General features: G+C 46.9%; 1 protein-coding gene across 2 annotated transcripts; it reads left to right on the top strand.

Annotated features, from left to right (window-relative positions):
- The first annotated feature begins 60 nt into the window (after window positions 1-60).
- On the top strand, window positions 61-20227 carry nphp3 (nephronophthisis 3). 2 transcript variants are annotated; one of them, XM_029254698.1, is made up of 28 exons: window positions 61-312; window positions 1456-1866; window positions 3019-3144; window positions 3246-3396; window positions 3922-4074; window positions 4181-4314; window positions 4606-4766; window positions 5381-5537; window positions 5749-5823; window positions 6578-6754; window positions 7253-7356; window positions 7508-7622; window positions 8407-8550; window positions 8824-8921; window positions 9254-9356; window positions 9957-10039; window positions 11156-11285; window positions 12071-12235; window positions 12950-13044; window positions 13922-14044; window positions 15107-15296; window positions 16276-16517; window positions 16603-16678; window positions 17005-17132; window positions 18140-18380; window positions 18843-18968; window positions 19429-19544; window positions 19694-20227. In XM_029254698.1, exons 2-28 carry the CDS (start codon window positions 1543-1545, stop codon window positions 19875-19877), a joined length of 3921 nt encoding a protein of 1306 aa, XP_029110531.1. In that variant the 5' UTR covers window positions 61-312; window positions 1456-1542; the 3' UTR covers window positions 19878-20227. The 2 variants fall into 2 exon arrangements, with proteins under 2 accessions (XP_029110531.1, XP_029110530.1); XM_029254697.1 differs by having other exon boundaries at window positions 61-527.
- Window positions 20228-20380: the final 153 nt, after the last annotated feature.

Raw genomic sequence — 20380 nt, 5'->3', positions numbered from 1 at the left:
GCTAGGCTTCTCTGAGAACCCCTAGCCGGAAGTATACATTCGTTGCCGGGGCAACAGGGAAGTCCAAGGAGCAGGGGATGTGGGACGTTTTAGGAAATTCCATATTCACATTCCCGTTCAAGACACCATGATAACTGGTCCAAAAAAACTAAGTTTGTACAATTTATGTGTCGAATGCTAGTCGGTACAGTGCGAACGTGTGACGTTAAACGCTGAAGTGGCTTTAAACTTGAAAGTTGATAACGGTCGGGACTGTGGTGTGTGTGTTATCCGGACAGAGTTTTATTCACCCGTTATTCGCCACGTCCCACGGTACGTTTTCAAAACTGAAAGAACGAACCATTCATGTCCACATTTATTTTTTGTTTTATTCCTACTGTTGGTTTTTGGGTGAAAGAATCTCCCAGCAGCAGCAGGCTTGGATGTTAAGAAATTAGGCGAGGAGAGCCTTCCCATCATCCCTTGCCGTTCAGGAATTTCACGGATGTTATTCGTATTTCAGGATTATTTCAATGTTCTGCGTCGAGGTGAGTGTGCGTTGGTTGATGCATTAATGGGAGTTACTGAGGTGACTTGTTTTGAAAGTCTTCAGTTATGCTTTCTTACCCACCATGAATGTGATTATCATGATGGGTACAATTTCTACTAGAAAGGTGAGGGAGGAAGTGGGCAAATTGGTAATTTTTCTTTATTAATCAATAAGGCTTTTATCTTCTTACAAAAAAAGAGTTATTATTCTTAGATAACTTACCTAAGACTTAGTTTGTACAGAAAAAGAACTGCTTTATTGATTAATTTGTTCACGGGTGCCTATTCCCTCATTTTATTGCATCAATATTTGGTGTACGAACCATTTAGCATTTAAGGTTAATTTTTGTTAGGAGTGATGGTCCTGTGGTGCTGTTTTTTTTTTTTTTTTTTTAAAAATTAGTCCAGTGATGATAATTAGCACTAATGGGAGGAGTAGTGGTAGTATCCTTCTTGAATATCGAGTTGTTTCTCCAAGGTGATGTCAGTGCCACACATCTGGGCAGGTGATTCTCAAATTCACAACTGCTTTACTACATCCTTTTTGCACCGACACTCCTAAGATACACAATACCAAAATGCTTTGCCTGTAAAAGTCAGACTTTGATTTTTAAATTTTATTCTTCTCCTTAATCATCGGGGGGGGATGTGGCAGTGTAGCGGATTTAGCTCGTGCCTGCTCTCTGGTGGGTCTGGGGTTCAAGTCCTGCTTGGGGTGCCTTTCACAGACTGGCGTCCCATCCTAGGTGTGTCCCCTCCCCCCCAGCCCTGTGCCCCGTGTTGCTGGGTTAGGCTTCGACTTGCCGCGACCCTGGTTGGGATGAGTGGTTTCAGTCTGTGTGTGTGTTCTTAATGAGCCTTGTGAATGCACCTTGGTCAGGTGTGCAGAATTCACTCCACCTAAGAACTCTGTGTTTTGGTTTATAGCCTTGCCTCGCCCAACCTCTTCTGCTGCTGTGCTCATTGGGGGTCAGAACGTGACCCGGGTAACGTGTGTAGAAGAGTGGAGCCGGAATGGGCACGGCCTCATCCCTGGTGAGCCCCGGGGAGGTCATCGAGGATGCCTACGGGGGAGGGGGTGGGGAGGCCTGCGAGATCCCTGTGGAAGTGAAGCCCAAGGCCCGCCTCGTGCGCAGTTCCTTCCGGCGCGGCCCACGTGTCATCGGCGCTAGCTTCAAGTCTACCGGTTCGGTGGACCTGGAGTGCGCTGCTGAGCTGGAGCGCCTTCGCAAGGACTACGAGATCCTGCGTGTGAGCAAGAGCAATGAAGTTGCTGCCATGCTGAAGAAAGAGGCCAAGCTGGATGAGGAGAATAAGAGGCTGCGTGCCGAGCTGCAGGTGGGGTTTGAAAAAGGTTGTTGGTTTTATGTCCATGTCCAGACTGGGATGCAGTTACATCTTTATTTAATTGCTACAAGATTCTTTCATATTAGTGACTTAATCAGGTCAAAATTGACAGAGTAGTGGTTAGAGCCATGTTTTGTGCTTGAAGGAACTCCATTCCAGTAGCACTCCTGCTGTAGTACCCTTGGTCAAGGTATTTACCCTGAGTTGATACAGTAAGAATTATTCAGCTGCACGAATGGATAAATCAGTATAAGGAGTTGCTTAATATTGAGCATCACATTAGAGAAAAGTATTCATTAAAAAAATTAATAATTAAAGTGTTTAATCCTTCATATTTTACCCATGTTTGCAGGTGGGTAGGATAGGGTAACTGGCCTTGAGTCACAGTGGACTTGACAACCACATGCATGTTTCCATACGGACAAGAATTTTTTTTCCACTGCCTTCTTGCATATGTGTCTTTGGACTGTGGGGGGAAACCCAATCATACACGAGGAGAACATTCAAACTCCACACAGGCAGAGCTGGGTTCAAATGCAGATCGAAAGCCAAGCGTTGCCCCCTGCTCCACCAAGTACAGAGCTGAATATGCTACAGATAAAATTTTCATGTAATACAACAGGAGATGCTGATCTGGTGACCATTTGGGGTCTCCATGTATGGGAGAGGAAGGTAAAATGTGGAAGCTAGTATACTTGAGGTACTGCTTTTGTCCCAGATGGATGTGTTCTCACATTCTTCTCTATCTGGTATCGATGCTACTTGACTGATGAGGTGAATTCATGTTGGGTTCCACATGTGTAACCACTGGCCTGCTTCTAGCAGGCTGTTCCTGACCTTTGGTGGGTGTGACATGTCTGTTTTGATCCTGTCACTAAATGGTCTGTCCTCCCCTTTCTATCCCCTTTGCTTTGCATCCCCTTTGCTGGTGGTATCTGCCCTGTCCTCCTTTTTCTTTGTTCCCTTGATGTTCTCCTCAGTTGGACTTTTTTTGCTGTAGGTGGAAGAGAGCTCCCAGCGGAGTTAGAGATAAGTCTGAAAACCAACGGTAATAGGTCTGTGAGAGGGGGTGCAAGTGGGAGTTGGCAGCAAGGCATTGGCACTCTGTGATAGCCTTTCTGACCTAGCTTTTATCCTCTGCAGGCCCTGCAGAAGACCTACCAGAAGGTCTTGAGGGAAAGAGAGAGTGCTCTGGAGGCCAAATACCAGGCCATGGAGAGAGCCGCTACTTTCGAGCACGACCGTGATAAGGTCAAGCGCCAGTTCAAGGTGAGCAGCCGTAGCCACCTGTGGTTGACCGTGCGGTCTGTCATCAGCTGTCATGACCGTAGCTGTTCACCCATCCATCCTCTCTTGTTCTCGATGCTCAGATCTTCCGCGAGACAAAAGAGAAGGAGATTCAGGACCTGCTGAGAGCCAAACGAGAGTTGGAGGCCAAACTTCAGCAGCTGCAGGCGCAGGGGGTTCAGGTGTACGACCCCGCCGACTCTGACTCGGATGACAACCACACGAGAGTGGAGGGTACGGCCTCATGGGACCTTAGATCTCAACACAGACTGAGCGCCAGCGGGTGGTATAGTGGTTAGAGCCAGGCTCCAGTCCAGGTGCTTAGCTCAGGGGTCAAAGTACTTACCCTGAGGTGGTGCTGTAAAAATTACCCTGCTGTAAAAGTGGGTAAAACGGTATTTTAGTGTACAAACCTAACTTTGTAAGTTGCTTGTCAAAGTGTCAGATAAATGAGTAAACCGCAACAGTGCTGAGAAGAAAACCAAAGTACAGGAAGTGATGTTCCACACCCGCTGAATGCACATTGCTACATATTAAAAACAAAAATAAAAATGTCCCATCTTTAATTTTAGCTGTTTGGAGTGACATGATGTGGAGGCACTGTTTTGCTTCTTGTTTTTCTGCTGCCCTGAGCGATGCCACGGAGATGTATTTCTAAGGCCGATGTCGGTGCTCAAACCGGAAGTAGAGTTCTACGTGTGTGTTTTATTTTTGTTTAAGAAAAAAAAAAGGTGCGATTTCCTCCTCTTTGTTCTGAAGCTCCTGGGGCTCAGTGTGAGTACTGGAGTGGCCCTGTTTTGGGCAGCGAACCCTCTATGGGCAGCATGATGCAACTGCAGCAGACGTTCAGAGGCCCCGAGTTCGCCCACAGCCTGATCGACGTGGAGGGCCCCTTTGCCAACGTTAGCAGAGGTCAGAACCCTTACTTGGAGCGTATGTTGATCACTCGGTCAGTTACTGATGCCTTTCTGGCGCTGAAACTGAGCACTGTTTACGTGTGTCGGTGTGTTTGTTTCAGATGACTGGGACTCAGCGGTGGCCAGCTTGCTGCAGGTCTCACCACATGTGTCCCAGGTGTTGTGGAGCAACACAGTACGCTGCTATCTCATGCACACCTCGGAGACCCAGACTGAGGTGGACATCTTTGTCAGGGTGGGCATCCTCGATAGTATTTATACCTTACATCTCTAACTCTCAACTCCCACCGTAACCATGGATTATATTTGCACATTATATAATCCGTAACCATAACCCGGAATGATACTTAAGCATTATATCCTCTTCCTGTTATGCAAATTTATGTACATGAGACAGCCCCCATTGGTTGAAATCAGTGCTGCTGTGTTTCTGTTGATGCCAGTAAATCTGAGTATTTTGTCCTGCAGACTCTGTCCATTGGAGTGTGCTGTTTTGTGAGCTCATCTCCTTCTCTGTGCGAACCAGAGTTACTCAGCCAGGCTCCGGAAGCTGTGCGAGGGCCTGGGCCATTTCTACGTGACCGCCAGCTTCCCTGCGGAGAGCGCAGGTAGCTATGTGGCAGAGCGTCGGCAGGAGATCGAGCGCAGCTCCGTGTGCGTGCTGCTGCTCAGATCCTCCGTGACAAGGTACCGGTCGCTCTTATACGTATTTTTACACTCCTTAAAAACATCAAGTGCAAGGTTTATTGTCATAAGTACAAGTACCGTGTGCAAAGTACTGTGAAATTCTTGCTTGAATGCTTATCCACAGACTATAGACAACACAATAGATAGTACTATGCACAAAATAAGCAACAAATAATGCCAATAACAATAAATAGCCAGACTAATTAAAAGTTACAATACAAGTTATGTGCTTGGAGGGATCAGATTTGCAAAAAATGGCAGCGTAAAGTCCAATATCATAGTTGATACTGTACATTAGTGTGTGTTGAACACTCTTACAGCATTTAACCACCTTCTGCAGGGCTTTCCTGTCCTGCGTGGAGCAGCTGCCACACCAGGATCACACTGTTAAAACGAGTAAAATGTAAACTTTGCAGCTGTGTGACTCACCTTGGAAAAAGGCAGACGCTAAGGAGCTTAACAGCAGACAATATTTTTAAATGATATTTATGGGAAGAGGAGGGACATTGAACGAAGGAAATCTCTGCTGCCCCCTTGCTGCTAGAGGTCTCATGACAGTGCTGTGTTCAGTCCCAAATCCCAGCTTCTTCTCCCCTGTCCCTGTCCCTGTCCAGCTCACTGGTGGAAGATGCTGAGGAGGCTTTTGTGAAGAACCCCGAAGCTCGTCCCCTGCTGCTGTACCTCCGCGGTGGGGAGAGCGTCTCCCTGTCTGCTCCGGCCAGGGAGTTGGTCGAGAGGGTGACTGCGGCAGACAAGGCCGTCAAAGTCAAGGTGTGCCTCCATGTGGCACTGGGGGTTATGTCATTGTCATTTTCATTTCATGCCCTTATTACCATGGTTTTGAACCTGGGCAGCATCTGGAGTTTAGCATTATGGGTGAATACATACTATGTACATACATAACAAACGACTGATACGTAGTGTAATGAACTACTTGAAAAGATTGGAACTGGGTTGAGTGTGTCTCACATATTTGCTGCAGGTGATAGAGAACAGTGGGGACTCCGAAGAGGGAGCATCTCTCATCCATGCTCAGTTGGAGAAGGTTATCAAACAGGTATGGGGCTGGTGGAGTCAGTATTGGAGCAAATTTGAAAGTGGTGATTGGTGGAAAGGGTAATAAAGCTGGTATTTCATTGGTGGAGGGGGAAACGAAGCTGGTATGGGGTTGGTGTTGGTAATCATACATACAAAAGGGTCTCGTGAAGAAGATACGGGTGGAGTCATAAAGACAGGTGATAGCGTAATGGTTATAGTTGCTGCATTTGCATCCAAAGGTTGCTGGTTCAAATATCACCTGCTGTCATAGTACCCTTGAGCAAGGTACTTACCCTTGGTTTCTCCATTAAAATTACCCCGCTGTATAAGTGGGTAAATATTTGTAGATAGCTTATCATTACAAGTTGCTTCGAGAAAAGCATCTGCTAAATATGTAAATTTACAAACAAATGAAGTTATGAACAGACTTGTGCTCATGTTGGTGAACTGAGTAGGCAGGTTGCTCCAAAAGTCCTGCCTTAGAGCTCAGGCTGTAGGAGTGTGTGAAGGGATACAGAACTGAATCTTCTCATGTAAATTTTATTGGCCAGCTGGTAGCGTAGTGGTTAGAGGTATTGCCCTTGGACCCAAAGGTTGCAGGTTCAAATACCACCTCTAGCTGTAGTACCCTTGAGCAAGATGCCTGCTGTAAATTGCTCCGGTAAAATTACCCGGCTGTATAAATGGGTAAATAAGTGAAATAACCCTTTTCCACTAAGCTGTGGGAAGCACTGTTGTCATTTTGGAACTTATTGTTCCCTGCTCTCCGCCAGGAGCTCTTGGGCCAGGAGATGGCCGATGGAGAGAGCGCCGTCTCTTGCTTGGCCGAAGGGGAGGGGGGCGAGGAGGACGACTTTGGCGACGTGCCGTGGGATCTGCACGACGAACAGGAGCAAGCCGAGGCCTTCCAGCAGGCCGCAGCGCTGCCCACCCCAACGGGCTGCCAGAAGGTGGCGCTGCTGCCCGTGTCTGGCCACAGTAACAGATCACGAGTATTGTTTGGTTGTTTAATGAATGCCGTCACCTGCACCTTTAGACAGCTCGAAACAACACTTTTTACCTTCAACATAAGTTCAGGTTAAAACTTCAGTGTATGGCTACTTTGAGTGATATATTGATTTGTGTATTTATACATGTATATAGGTGTACATGTGGGGACAGCTGGTAGCGTAGTGGTTAGAGCTGTGACCTTTGGACACAAAGGTTGCAGGTTTGAATGTCCAGTAGCAGTAAGCATGGTACTTACCCTAAATTGCTCCGGTAAAATTTCTCAGCTGTATAAATGGGTAAATAATTGTAGGTAGATTAACATTATAAGTTGCTTTGGAGAAGGACATCATCTAAATGAATAGATGTTGCTGTATCTATGTATATATTTGCTGTAATTAACAGCAGACTCCTTGCATTGGAACCTCTTGCCCATAATGCACCCTGTGCTCCACCTGCAGTACATGGAGCGTCTGAACGACATGGTGGCCGCGCCCCCACCCATCCCCCCTCTTCTCATCTCGGGGGGGCCGGGCTCAGGGAAGACCCTCCTCCTTTCAAAATGGTAAACCTAAACCTGAGTACCTCTCCCTCCCATCAGTTTACCTCTGTACACCATCCAGCCCTGGTCTTCATTACATCGTATAATTTTGTGAAGCCTGAGCTTCCTGGAAATTTTGTAAGCAGATCCTCTTATCGAGTCCACTTGTCCGAAGGATCGAGTTCCAGCAGAAGCACTCTCCGGACACGCTGATCCTGTACCACTTTGTGGGACGCCCTCTGTCCAACAGTGCGGAGCCGGTGCTCCTGATCAAACGGCTCACGGTCAAGGTGAGGACCGTCTCGTCCAGCTCTTAGAGGCGAAATCAGAGTTTCGTTTATTCGTCAAGACGTTTCAAATAAAATCAGAACAGGCTTCTACATGTTTTAATCAGTGTGCAAGTCCCAATTTGATAATGTTACCACATAATATTTCTTGCATAATGTTTTTCCTAGAATCCTCCTTGATTGATTTCATCAGGATGTAATCTTGGAATAATTTTTCTTTTTTTTCCCCAGCAAACTTTTTGTATTATTTCTTCTGTGAAATTAGCTGTTGTGGCAGTTTCACTGTCCTTAGCCCAAGTAAAAGATGGTTTTATTAATTTCTCAGATTGGACACATTTTCAGGATTTCTAGAAGGTTGTCTAAGCCCCAACCCCAATGATGTGGTGACATTGAAGGGCATAGAATGTCCTCTACATGATGCTTTAGGACTCAGCACTGTAGAGTTTGGGAAGTACGCGTGAAATCAAAAGTCCTCTAGAGGGCTCAGAAATAAATAGCTAGGTCTCAGGAGGATATAAATTGTTCTATAGTGAAATCGAACCCAGGTTCTAATCCCCCCCATGGAGTAATTCCATTGAACAAGGGACTCACACTGATAATAGAGAGAAAACACCAAGCTTTCTAAATTGTCAAATCATTACAAGTAGTTGTACACTGTAAGTCACTTAGGAGAAAAGTATCAGCTAATTGAAAATATGTGAATTGAATCATTCAAACTTCTATTGATTGATTGATTGAATGATCGAAGGGGCAGATGTGTAAAATGTGTCCTCCTGTCTTGCCCCAGCTCCTGCAGCACTTCTGGTCCATCTCAGGCCTATCAATGGACCCCTGTAAGATCCTGGAGGAGTTCCCGCGCTGGCTGGAGAGGTTGTCTGCACGTCACCACGGCAACATCATCGTCATCATCGACTCCATCGACCAGATTCAGGTGCTGCATCTCATTTTGGAGGACCTGTGACGTCAGCAATGGGAGGAGTTTCTCTGTGGACCAGGGATGTTCACACCTGTTTTAGATTTTCACCTTCCCGGTCATCTTTTTTTTTTTTTAAACAGTTCCAGAACCGTCTTTAAAGTAATAACTAACAATGGGCATTTTTAAAATGTTGGGGTGGTGACAGGTGGTAGTACCCATGTTTACGGTAATTTCCATTTCATAAGACACCTCCTTCAGACTCACCCCTGTCTCCATGTCTCCTGGCAGCATGCAGAGAGGCACATGAAGTGGTTGATCGATCCACTGCCAGTGAACGTGCGGGCGGTGGTGTCGGTCAACGTCGAGACCTGCCCCCAGGCGTGGAGGTGCGTGCTGCGGAACAAAAGAGGAAGCGATGCATGCAGCTCCTTTACTTCCTGTACAGGTTCATATTGCAGAGCAGCTGCAGTTGGGCCTGCTGAGGAGCACTCCTGGCAGACATTGCCTTTGTCAGGTGTCGTTGTGTGGTGTGCCAACAGACAAGCTGAACCTGCAACACTCAAATCCAGCTCATTAACTAATGTGCCGTCATGGCACGACTAAAACGTATTGGCTATGGACTGATCGCATGACCTTTAAATTCATGTCACTCAAGTCCAAGGCTTGCTGTGGCGCTGTGCAGTTAATCTAACTCGGACTCCTCCTCTGCCTGGCGTAGACTGTGGCCCACGCTCCACCTGGACCCCCTGAACCCCAAGGACGTGAAGGCTCTGATCGCTGCCGAGTGCCAGGGGGCACAGGTCAAACTCAGTCGCGAGCAGGTGTGACACCACCGCCATCCGGGCTGCGGCTGGATAGTTCTCGGTTTCGCTGTAGTATCCTTTGGTCGATATGATCATTTGTATTGGCACACGAGTCTGATCTGATTGGTCAGTGTCTCTCATGCTAGCTCTGCTCTGATTGGCCCTGGTCTAATTTGGCTCTGATCTCATTCGTCCATGTTTACATTACATTACATTACATTACATTAATTCATTTAGCTGACTCTTCTTCAAAGCGACTTAACTGTAAACGGCTTAGCGCTCTATTTTCCCATACGACTGGGCAATTTTACTGGAGCAGCTTAGGGTAAAGGCTGAAACACTATACAGTATCCATTGGAAGTCGCTTTGGAGAAAAGCATCTGCTAAATAAATTAATGTAACTGTAAATGTAGGATAAGTATCTTGCTCAAGGGTACTACAGCTGGAGGTGGGATGTGAACCTGCAAATTTCCAAACGCAGCATCTCTAAACACTAACCAGCTGCCCATATCCTTCCCAGGTCTGAGTTGATTGGTCCATGTCTGACCTTATTCTGATTTTATCGGTTCATCTCTGATCCGATTGGTCCGTGTCTGTCTGCCGGTTCTGATCTGACAGGAGAAGAAGCTAGAACGTCACTGCCGATCAGCATCCACCTGCAGCGCACTCTATGTCACTGTCCTGGCCAAAATGATCTCAGAGTGAGTGAGTCTGTGCTTGACGCTTCTCCCCTTAAAGTAGGGAATATTCTGTGGTGGCACGGTGGCACAGCGAGTAGCACTGCTGTCTCACAGCGCCTGGGTGGTGCGAGAGGACGTGGGTTCGATCTCTGCTTAGTCTGTGTGGAGTTTGCATGTTGTCTGCGTGGGTTTCCTCTGGGTGCTCTGGTTTCCTCCCACAGTCTAAAGACATGCTGTTCAGTTTCCCCCATAGTGTGTATGTGACAGAGAGAGAGTGTGTGTTCCACTGATGTATGGATGAGTGACCCATTGTAAGGAGTGTATCTTGCAGTGTAAGTCACTGCGATGAATAAGATGTGTGGGCTGGTAACACTACACAGAGTTCATTGGAAGTTGCTTTGGACAAAAGTGTCTGATAAATAAATAAAGGTAAAAATATCTTTGTAAGGCTTTCAGTTAATTTTTCTACCATTTTCATAATTTCTAACTGTATTAAAACTAAATGACTAAATACAAATACCTTGTCTTCACAAATACGAATTTATTGATCAGTTCATCAATAGCCATTTTCTCGTAACTTTTGTTTCTATAGCAACAGTTCACCTTTTCATATTGGCAGTATTAGAATTACAAACGCTCAGGAACACCAGACCTGGGCTGTAAACAATGTGGAAGTGAGTTGAATTAAGGCAGTTCCACACTCCTGTCCTGTTGCTCTTTACTGTCATTTATTACATCAGTGCATAAACACATTTATTCATTTAGTTGACGCTTTAACCCGTAGCATACAATGTTCAGCTACTTACAATTATTCACCTGTTTATACAGCAGGGTAATTTTGCTGCAGTAATTTAGGGTAAGTACCTTGCTCAAGGGTACTGCAGCTGAAGGTGGGATTTGATCCTGCGACCTTAGAGTCCAAAGGTAGACGTTCTTTCCACAACCATCTGCCCCCACATGCAGGAAACACAGGTTTCCTTTCGCTACACATTGAAATTTCTAAAATAGATAAAGGAAGAAAACGCCTTTGCTAAAATACATTTGTATCTTCTAAAACTTCCAGCCGTTTGGATTGTTCGTAATGTGAGAATCCTGTGAATCAAGTGTCTCTTTGACTGTATTCACACACACCCACAGGTCCCGTGTGCTGGATCGTACCCTGGAGCAGTGCGTGCAGTGCCAGGACACGGTGTCTCTGTACAGACTAGGGCTCCGGGTCATCATGGACACACTGAGCACCGACAGGGAGAAACTTATCATGAAGGAGGTAAATGATAATAATATTCGAGATCTATATCTACTGAGTATCTTTCATTTGAAAAATTGCAGCCAAACAATGAATTCGGTTAAAACTGCTATACCTGGGACTAGGATTGGAATCCTTTGATGGGATGGCATGTAGTGTCAGTTGTTATTGCCTTTCAATAACCATTTGAGTAATCTCAGGTCGCCACATTAGGATGCCCTGGAGGGGTGAGCTGCCACTGGTACTTGGGGCCCGCTGAGTTTTATTTGTCCTTTGCTGTGGGAGCTTTTTTTTTTTTTTTCCTCTCCTCAACTGCCAATTGACATTTACTAATAGTGAATTTTAAACGTCACCACGTTTATCACAATAATTTACGAGTGGCATGGTGGCACTGCGAATAGCTCTGCTGTCTCACGGCACCTGGATGGTGCAAGAGGACGTGGATTCGATCCCCGCTCAGTCTGTATGGAGTTTGCATGTTCTCCGTGTGTCTGTTTGGGTTTCCTCTCGGTGCTCTGGTTTCCTCCCACAGTCCAAAGACATGCTGTTCAGGTTCACCCATGTGTGTGAGTGACAGAGAGACTGTGTGTGTTCCACTGATGTATGGATGAGTGACCCAGAGTAAGTAGTGTATCTAGCAGTGTAAGTCACTGCCGTGAATTAGGTGTGTGGGCTGATAACACTGCATAGAGTTAATTCCAAATCCCTTTGGAGAAAACTGTCTGATAAATATATATTTGTAAATCAGAACAGCAGGGAGTTGGTTGAGAGGAGGTGCTGGGAAAGACCCAGTGTGTCTTCTGCAGGTGGTGTGTCTGATCTGTGTCAGCCACAATGGTGTAAGCGAGTCTGAGCTGCTGGAGCTCTTCCCCGACCTCGCCTGGCCCGTCTTGACCTCGCTGCTGCACCGGCTGCAAAGACTGCGCATCGTGGCCTTCGGCTGCGGCCTCCTCAAGTTCCAGCACCTGCAGGTGGGTCCCAGTACCCGGGCTATTATTTTTTGGGTAAATGGGGGTGATGATTCCAGAGCCTCGCATTGTGCGGAATATTAACATTTATTTACAGGACTCTTTTGTTCACGGTGACGTACAGGGTTACATCGACAACTTTTATGATGATTTACGCGGTTCATACTGCAGGGTAACTTTACCGTATCGATTGAAGGTAAGTAGTTTGATCAAGGGCGCTACAGCAGGATTGGGATTTGAACCCGTGACCTTCGGATTACAAGTCTATGGCCGTGAGACCCGTGCTTTGTTATCTATTGAATATGAGTTTGTGCTGATGTGTCGGGCAGGTTTTAGACTTTCTGCTTCCCAGGTGCTTTTGAGGGAATAGAAAGAAATGATTATTGCGAACATAAGGATGGAAGCAACTCCCCCCACCTCCCACCCCACATTGCCCTTCCAAGGAGCCATCATTGAAGGAGCATGTGCTCAGTATCCATCCTGCCTGTAGATCACTGCTGTGGACCAAGAGCTCAGTAACAGTGTGACGCCAACATCCTCCTCTGGGCCTCTTTGTATGAGCTGTGATCCCGGGAGTCTCAAACCCCCTAGAGGGAAGATGGGATCATAGAAGAAGAAAGAGGCGAATAAATGCGTGGCTTTCCAGTGGGACGTGTGTGGTTTCTGGGGAGGAACATAGCTTCTGAAGAGTGAGTCCGTGCCCTTGTTCCCCTCCAGGCCGGGGAGGCGGTACGACTGGAGTACATGGACACGGAGACCAGTACATCAGTGTGCAGAGAGAGGCTTATCCAGTACTTCAGTCGCCAACTCAGGTTTGCTTCTTATTGCTGTGCACTCCATATACACAATGTGGGTTTTAAATACACCCTCAGCACTCCTTGTGCGGGTAATTAGTTTCTAAAAGTCCCTTTGTGGGGTGAATAGTCATAAATCAAAGACATACTGTTAGTTTCAATTGTAAATTTTCTTATGTGTTCTTGAGCCCCAAAGTAGGCCATTTACACCTAAAATATCACCAAATCCCATTGAAATGGACACAGTTGTTTCAGTAGTTAACATCATATCATAAATCAGTATAACAAGGCAGCCGCCATTCACTAATTACTCTAATATTGGATGACTGTGCACCTGCGCTCATTCGGCTCTATAATAACTATTATGTACAGTACACTTGACAAAAGCTTAGAAAGAAAACATAAAACGCTGTACTCTTTTCATACATTGATTGAACATTTAGTGGGGAAAAAACAAGGATAAAGGCAACAGAAATCAATGAAAATGAATCGACGCACAGCGGACAAGTGGACATGGTTTGGACAGTCCAAACGGGGACATGATCACTGAGATTATAACAGGTGAAACTAGCAAACAAAGAGGATGAGATTGAGAAGAAGACCCCCCCATGGTCGCTCTGGTCTCGCACCACAAGGCTGTTGGGAAAACTCCAAATTCAGTCCTCGTAAATGCAAAGAAATACGTCGTAGGACGAAATCCGGGTATTGAATGAAACTCGTCATAAAATCGAATTCTCGGAACCCGAAGCGAATCTCTACGCGGATATCGTCACTTCCCGGGTAATTCGTGGAGGCGTCCGACGGTCCGTTCGGAAATTGAGCGTTTACTAGATGAACTGAGGTCTGAACAGACTGGTCTGCATCTTGTTACCCATCATCCACTGCGGCGGCACAGGGAGGACAGGGTTACGTGGCGGGTGGCGGACGAGCTGCCGTGGCTCTTCCTGCAACAGGAGGACAAAGCCAAGCTTCAGCACAGCCTGCTCAACCTCTTCGTATCCCAGAACCTCTACAAAAGGTCAGGAGACGTTTGTTTGTCGGTTTATGTCTATGTGACTTTTACTTGAGTTTGTTCATATCTTTTGCCTTTTTGCGTTCGTTTGTGTCTGTTTTCTGTAGTTGCCTTAGTATAGGGGTGGGCAACCAGTTTTTTTCTTTTCATAATTACATTTCAGAACTCTGATACACAAAGTCACATACAGACACCCCTCGACTTACACAAATAGACCGTTCTTCAGCCCCTTACGTAGGTCAACAGTTACGTATGTCGGATTCCTCCTCCTCCCCCACCATTCAACATAATAATTTTTCGTTAATAATGTTTCTTCGTTATTAATGTAGTTTTCATGCTAGCGGTTCCTTTTACTGCGCCTTTATACGTGCAGCATCCTTCACTATCATATTTCTAGTCGATACTGCTAAACCTTGGCTTGTTCCCCTTCTTATAGACAATAATCTTTGTCCTCCTCCATACTTTCTTACTGTTTTCAGTTTCATCTCCAAATCGATTGCCGTACATTTGCATTGCGAATAATGAAATGGGTAAAAAAATATGGGAAAAAAGCACTACACTAACGATAGGAGATGTGGTCAAGGCTCAAAACACGCGGGGACTGGGAAGATGCGGCTTCCCGCCTCGTCTGGTTACGCCGACTTGAGCTTAACGTGTTTCAGATGTTTTGCGTAAAATAAAAGCGCTACCCGTAAGTAATGTGTGTGGAGGGAATTTTTTACGTAAATCCGCGTTTACGTAAGTCGAATTTACGTAAGTAGAGAGGTGTCTGTATATACAAAACGTCCGCATTTGATTGGACGCACTTTTTTTTTTCTAGATGAATTTATTTTGTTTAGATTTGACTGGTGTGGCTCAAAATTCGAACACAACACAGTTCTCAGTTCAGCTGCTTGATGGAGATCGTCTTCATAGGCGACATCGGTTCAGAAATTGTTGGGAATATTTATGACATTACTTGATTATCATTAATCATTTTTACGAAGTCGCCCTGGGGTCGCCCACCGCTGTCTTAGTAGCCATTGACACTTTGTCCCTGTGACTCCCCGCGTCGTGCGCCACTCCCAGGGGCCATTTCTCGGAGCTGCTGTCCTACTGGCAGTACGTGGGCAGGGACAAGGGCTCCATGGCTGCCGAGTACTTTGACTCGCTGAAGCAGTACGAGAAGAGCTGCGAGGGCGAGGACAGCATGACCCGCCTGGCCAACCTCTACGAGACGCTGGGACGCTTCCTCAAGGACCTGGGCCTGCTCAGCCAGGTACATGCCCCTTAGCCCCGCCTTAGCCCTGTATTAGCTCCGCCTTATTTCTGCTTTAGCTCCGCCTTGGCCCCACCTTAGCTCCACCCCGAGAGACCTCATCTTTGTCCAACCACTGTTGTAGTCTTACTCATACAAGAAACCATAGTTGTGGTGCCTGAACTGCTTGAAAAGATGTCTGTAAGTATCAAAGTAGCTTTTATTATTATTATTATTATTATTATACGTACAATGTTCAAAGGAGCATGCTGTATAGTTTTGTTTTCTTTATGTTTTGGAGCTTTGGAGAGAACCATTTGCCAAATTAATACATGTAAATGTATTTTTTTCATTTATTTAAGATACACAAGACATGATTTTATTATCGTTTGTTGCAGTTGGTATTATTTTGTCACTTGCGAATCCGTATTCTTTTAACCACTGCACTACCTGCTGTTCAGTATGACCTGATAGGCCTGCAGTGAGTATAATGGTGTGTGTTTCTCTCTCTGTTTCTATGTAATGTATTATGCTTTATTGCCTTGACACAATGGGGGCGCGGTGGTGCAGTGGGTTGGACCACAGTCCTGCTCTCCGGTGGGTCTGGGGTTCGAGTCCCGCTTGGGGTGCCTTGCGACGGACTGGCGTCCCGTTCTGGGTGTGTCCCCTCCCCCTCCGGCCTTACGCCCTGTGTTACCGGGTAGGCTCCGGTTCCCTGTGACCCCGTATGGCACAAGCGGTTCTGAAAATGTGTGTGTGTGTGTGTGTGTGTGTGCCTTGACACATTTTTACCCTAGTATTGTCCAAGCCATGGTTGAGCAATTTTATGGACAACAGAATTTTGTAATAAAAACAAATAATCAGTTGATTAAAATGTGTACAGTAGAGATAATTAAAGCAGCCTAACAAACTCATACCTCAAATTACTGTCCGTCTTTCTCTCTCTCGCTCTCTCTCGGTCTGTCTGTCTCTGTATGTCTGTGTCTCTCTGCTGGCGCAGGCCGTGGCTCCCCTGCAGAGGTCTCTGGAGATCCGGGAGACGGCGCTGGACCCGGACCACCCAAGCGTGGCGCGCTCCCTCCACCAGCTCGCCGGGGTCTATGTGCAGTGGCGCAAGTTGGGCAACGCCGAGCAGCTGTACAAGCAGGCGCTGGAGATCGGAGAGAACGCTTATGGCTCCGAACACACCAGCGTCGCTCGCGAGCTCGACTCCCTCGCCCTGCTCTACCAGAAGCAGAACAAGTGTGTGTCTGCTTCTCTACGTGCGTGCGCGTGTGCGTTTTCCAGGCCGTGCTATCCAAACGCTGATCACACACTCCCTCCGCAGGTACGAGCAGGCTGACAAGCTCAGGAAGAGGGCTCTGAAAATCCGCCAGAAGGCTGCCCGCCAGAAGGGGAACATGGTACGACAGACGGGTTTTGGAGTGTTCCTGCTAGAAAACACTCCTCTGCTCACCGTTGCTGCGTGCAGCGTTTTCTGGACAGGTTCTGGCAGAGGAGTCTCAGAACAGATCACTTTGAGACCCACTTCTCTCCTGATCTGCTCCATAAACTTGCCTTTAGTTATTTGTTGTATATAAAATCAGTAAATGTGGTTAAACGCTGGCATTGGTGGTACTCTTTTAATCACATACCTGCATCTACATCTCTATTAATGAAATGCAGTTTTGTTTTTTTGTTAACAATGAATCAATGTAAATTATGAGTTGGTGGCATGCCCCCCCCACAGTACGGTTTCACCTTGCTGCGCCGGCGAGCGCTCCAGCTGGAGGAGCTCACCCTAGGCAAGGATTCGGCCGACTGCTCCAGGACCCTTAATGAGCTCGGAGTGCTTTACTACCTGCAGAACAACCTGGAGTGAGTCTGGCGCCCCTTGCTGGTACTGTGTACTGGGGACAGTGACAGCGTTTCTCTCACCGTCCTTTTATTAATTAATATCATTTAATTTCATTCTCAATTAGACATTAACACTTATGCAAGGTGACTCTCCATTTTGTCCAGCGTGTAAACGTAATACAGGTTCCTCACGGTACGAACGCTGGAGTTACAAACATTCAAGATGTAGTCATTTTTCCAGTTTCCAGTTCAGTTATTTATTTTTTGGTATATTTTCTTCACCGGTCAAATATTTTCTAGAATTTGAGCCCAGTTGTGGAGCATCATCAGCCTGCATTTATGCACCTGACCACTAGTTGGCAGTAAAGCTCACCCGAACACAATGGGAGCGTGAGACCGCATTAATTCAACTCACCTCAACAGTGTTTACAGCTCACACTCCATTTCCCTGAGTGTTGGTGATGAATAACACAGATGAGGAATGTTGGATGTTCGCGGGACAAATCAAACACACACACACACACACACACACACACACACACACACACACACACACATTTTCAGAACCGCTTGTCCCATACGGGGTCGCGGGGAACCGGAGCCTACCCGGCAACACAGGGCAGAAGGCCAGAAGGGGAGGGGGACACACCCAGGACGGGACGCCAGTCCGCCGCAAGGCACCCCAAGCGGGACTCGAACCCCAGACCCACCGGAAAGCAGGACTGCGGTCCAACCCACTGCGCCACCGCACCCCCCACTACAAATCAAACAGCAATCGGCAAAAAAATCTATATAATTTTTTGTTATGTTGTGTAAAACATTTGATTTCTGCAGCTTTTATCAACTTAGTGGGAAGAGAGCTTGAATTTATTTAAGAAATGTATAGTTATGACGAGACTGTTTCCCCTCGCGTTTAAAAGGCGAGGAGACTGTGTGTAAGGTGTGGAGGCCTTTTTCCCCCCTCTAGGGGTGTGAACCTACAACCTTCTGGTCACCAGTATGGTTTTGTTCCACTCTGGATGCTGTAGCGCAGCCAAGGTGTTCCTCACACGCTCTCTGGAGATGCGGCGCCGAGTCCTGGGTCCCGACCACCCGGACTGCGCTCAGTCGCTCAACAACCTGGCGGCGCTGCACTGCGAGCGGCGGGAGTACGAGCGCGCCGAGGAGCTCTACGAGAGCGCGCTGGACATCCGGCGCCGCGCCCTGGCTCCAGACCACCCATCGCTGGCCTACACTGTCAAGCACCTGGCCATGCTTTACAAGCGCAGGGTGAGTAGGCGGGGCTCTGAGTGGGCAGGGCTCCTGGTACTGCCTCATTTTTGCCTTCCACATTTAGAATTATTACACAGTTTAACAATTTTTTTTCCATTCAGTTTTGTTAGATTAATCACGCTTTTCAATTTTCTTGAAATTAGCAAATTTTTGTGAATTTTGGCACCATTTTCCAGAATATTCCGGTATGTTTTAGGATCTGGTGCTTTCTAGAACTTTCCAACGGCTGTAAAGTACCAAACTAAAACTGACACTCTAGAAGAACTGGTGGTATTTTTGTAATCAGTAAACTTATAACTAACTGTCATCAATGCAAACATCGACATAGAACTAAGATCTTTGAAAAGTCTTGCTACATTGTGTTATCAACGATCATTCATCTTACTATTAATTATTTTTTGATCTGTTTTGTTTTATTCTGTGGTACCGACCCTAACCGTGGCCGTTGTTCTCGTACAGGGGAAGCTGGAGAAGGCGGTGCCCCTCTATGAGCTGGCGCTGGAGATCAGGGAGAAATCGTTTGGACCCAAACACCCCAGTGTGGCCACAGCACTGGTCAACCTGGCTGTGCTCTACTGCCAGCTGGTGGGTTGGCCTCTGATTCACCACGATCCCACTCGGGACAAGCGGTTGTTGAGATTGGTTGGTTGGTTGGTTGGTTGGCTCACATGACTCAGCGTCTGGTACCACATTATTCCCATCTTATTGTCGGTTGTCCTCAGAGAAAAGCGTTCATGCACAGTGAGGTACTAATAGTCCTGGGGCCGCATGTCTGTTTTTAACACATTTTACTCATGACTCCAGTCACTTTTACCCCCACTACAGTCAAAGATGAGAAACTGACACTTTGGGTCCAAAGGTGACAGGTTTGAATCCCACCTCCTACTGTAATACTCTTGAGCAACGTATTTACCCTAAGCTGATCCAGTAAAATTACCCAGTTGTATGGGTGAATGATTGTAAGTAGCTTTGGAAACCAGCATCAGATAAATGAAAAGTGAGTAAAATATAACGTACCCCCCCCCCCCCGTATCTTCCCTGGCAGAAGCACCACGGTGAAGCCCTGCCACTGTATGAACAGGCCCTGAAGATCTACGAGGACAGTCTGGGCCGCTCGCACCCGCGCGTGGGAGAGACACTCAAAAACCTGGCTGTACTGAGGTGGCCGTGGGGGGAAAAACCCAGAATTTTACCCATTGTTACTTGATCTGTTTTCCACCATTCATATTTATTTAGCAGAGTTCTCTGCTTGCTTGGACTGTACGGTCCAGCGTGGTGTTTTACACGGTGTCTTTCGTGTTTCCCCACAGCTACGAGGAGGGGGACTTCGAAAAGGCAGCCGAGCTCTACAAGCGCGCCATGGAGATCAAGGAGGCGGAGCCATCGCTGGTGGGCGGGAAGGCCCCGTCCCGCCACTCCTCCGGTGGGGACACCTTTAGCCTACGAAGCCCTGCCCTGCACCCCAACGCCAGCCTGCAGCTGGGGAACAGGTGACCTATCCGAAGGCCTCCAGGCGGTTGGCTGTTCCCAGCATGCTCCGCAGCGCACCCAAATACTAAAGCGCCTGTTTTGATGACAGATACCAAGCAACTATGACTCCCGCGTCAGCCTTGAGCTCCTAGGCACGTGCAGCAGGGGTGGAGAGTGCTCGTCTATGAACAGAGCCTGAGAATGTGCCGGAATTAGTCGAGACGATCTCGCTGCTTTTTTAACTTGGATCTACAGCTGTGAGGAAACAGGAGCGGTGTGAAAACTTTGCCATGACAACAGTCAGGAGTTATTCAATAACACTCCCACATCCCCCGTAGAGAACCTGACTTATTTTTCTAGTTTTATGCTAGCTGTGTTTTCTTTCATAAAGTTTTACACTACATTTTTACTTTACCTTGGTCCAAGCAGTGTTCCCCTCCCCTTAAGTGGTGCACTTTGTTTACATGTACAAACATTAAGAGGTGCAGTTATAATTCCAACGCGTCAGTCCCACCCTTGCTGATTTA

Source organism: Scleropages formosus, chromosome 9 (assembly GCF_900964775.1).
Source record: "Scleropages formosus chromosome 9, fSclFor1.1, whole genome shotgun sequence".
Lineage (NCBI taxonomy): Eukaryota > Metazoa > Chordata > Actinopteri > Osteoglossiformes > Osteoglossidae > Scleropages > Scleropages formosus.
This window is presented reverse-complemented; position numbering and strand designations above follow the sequence as displayed.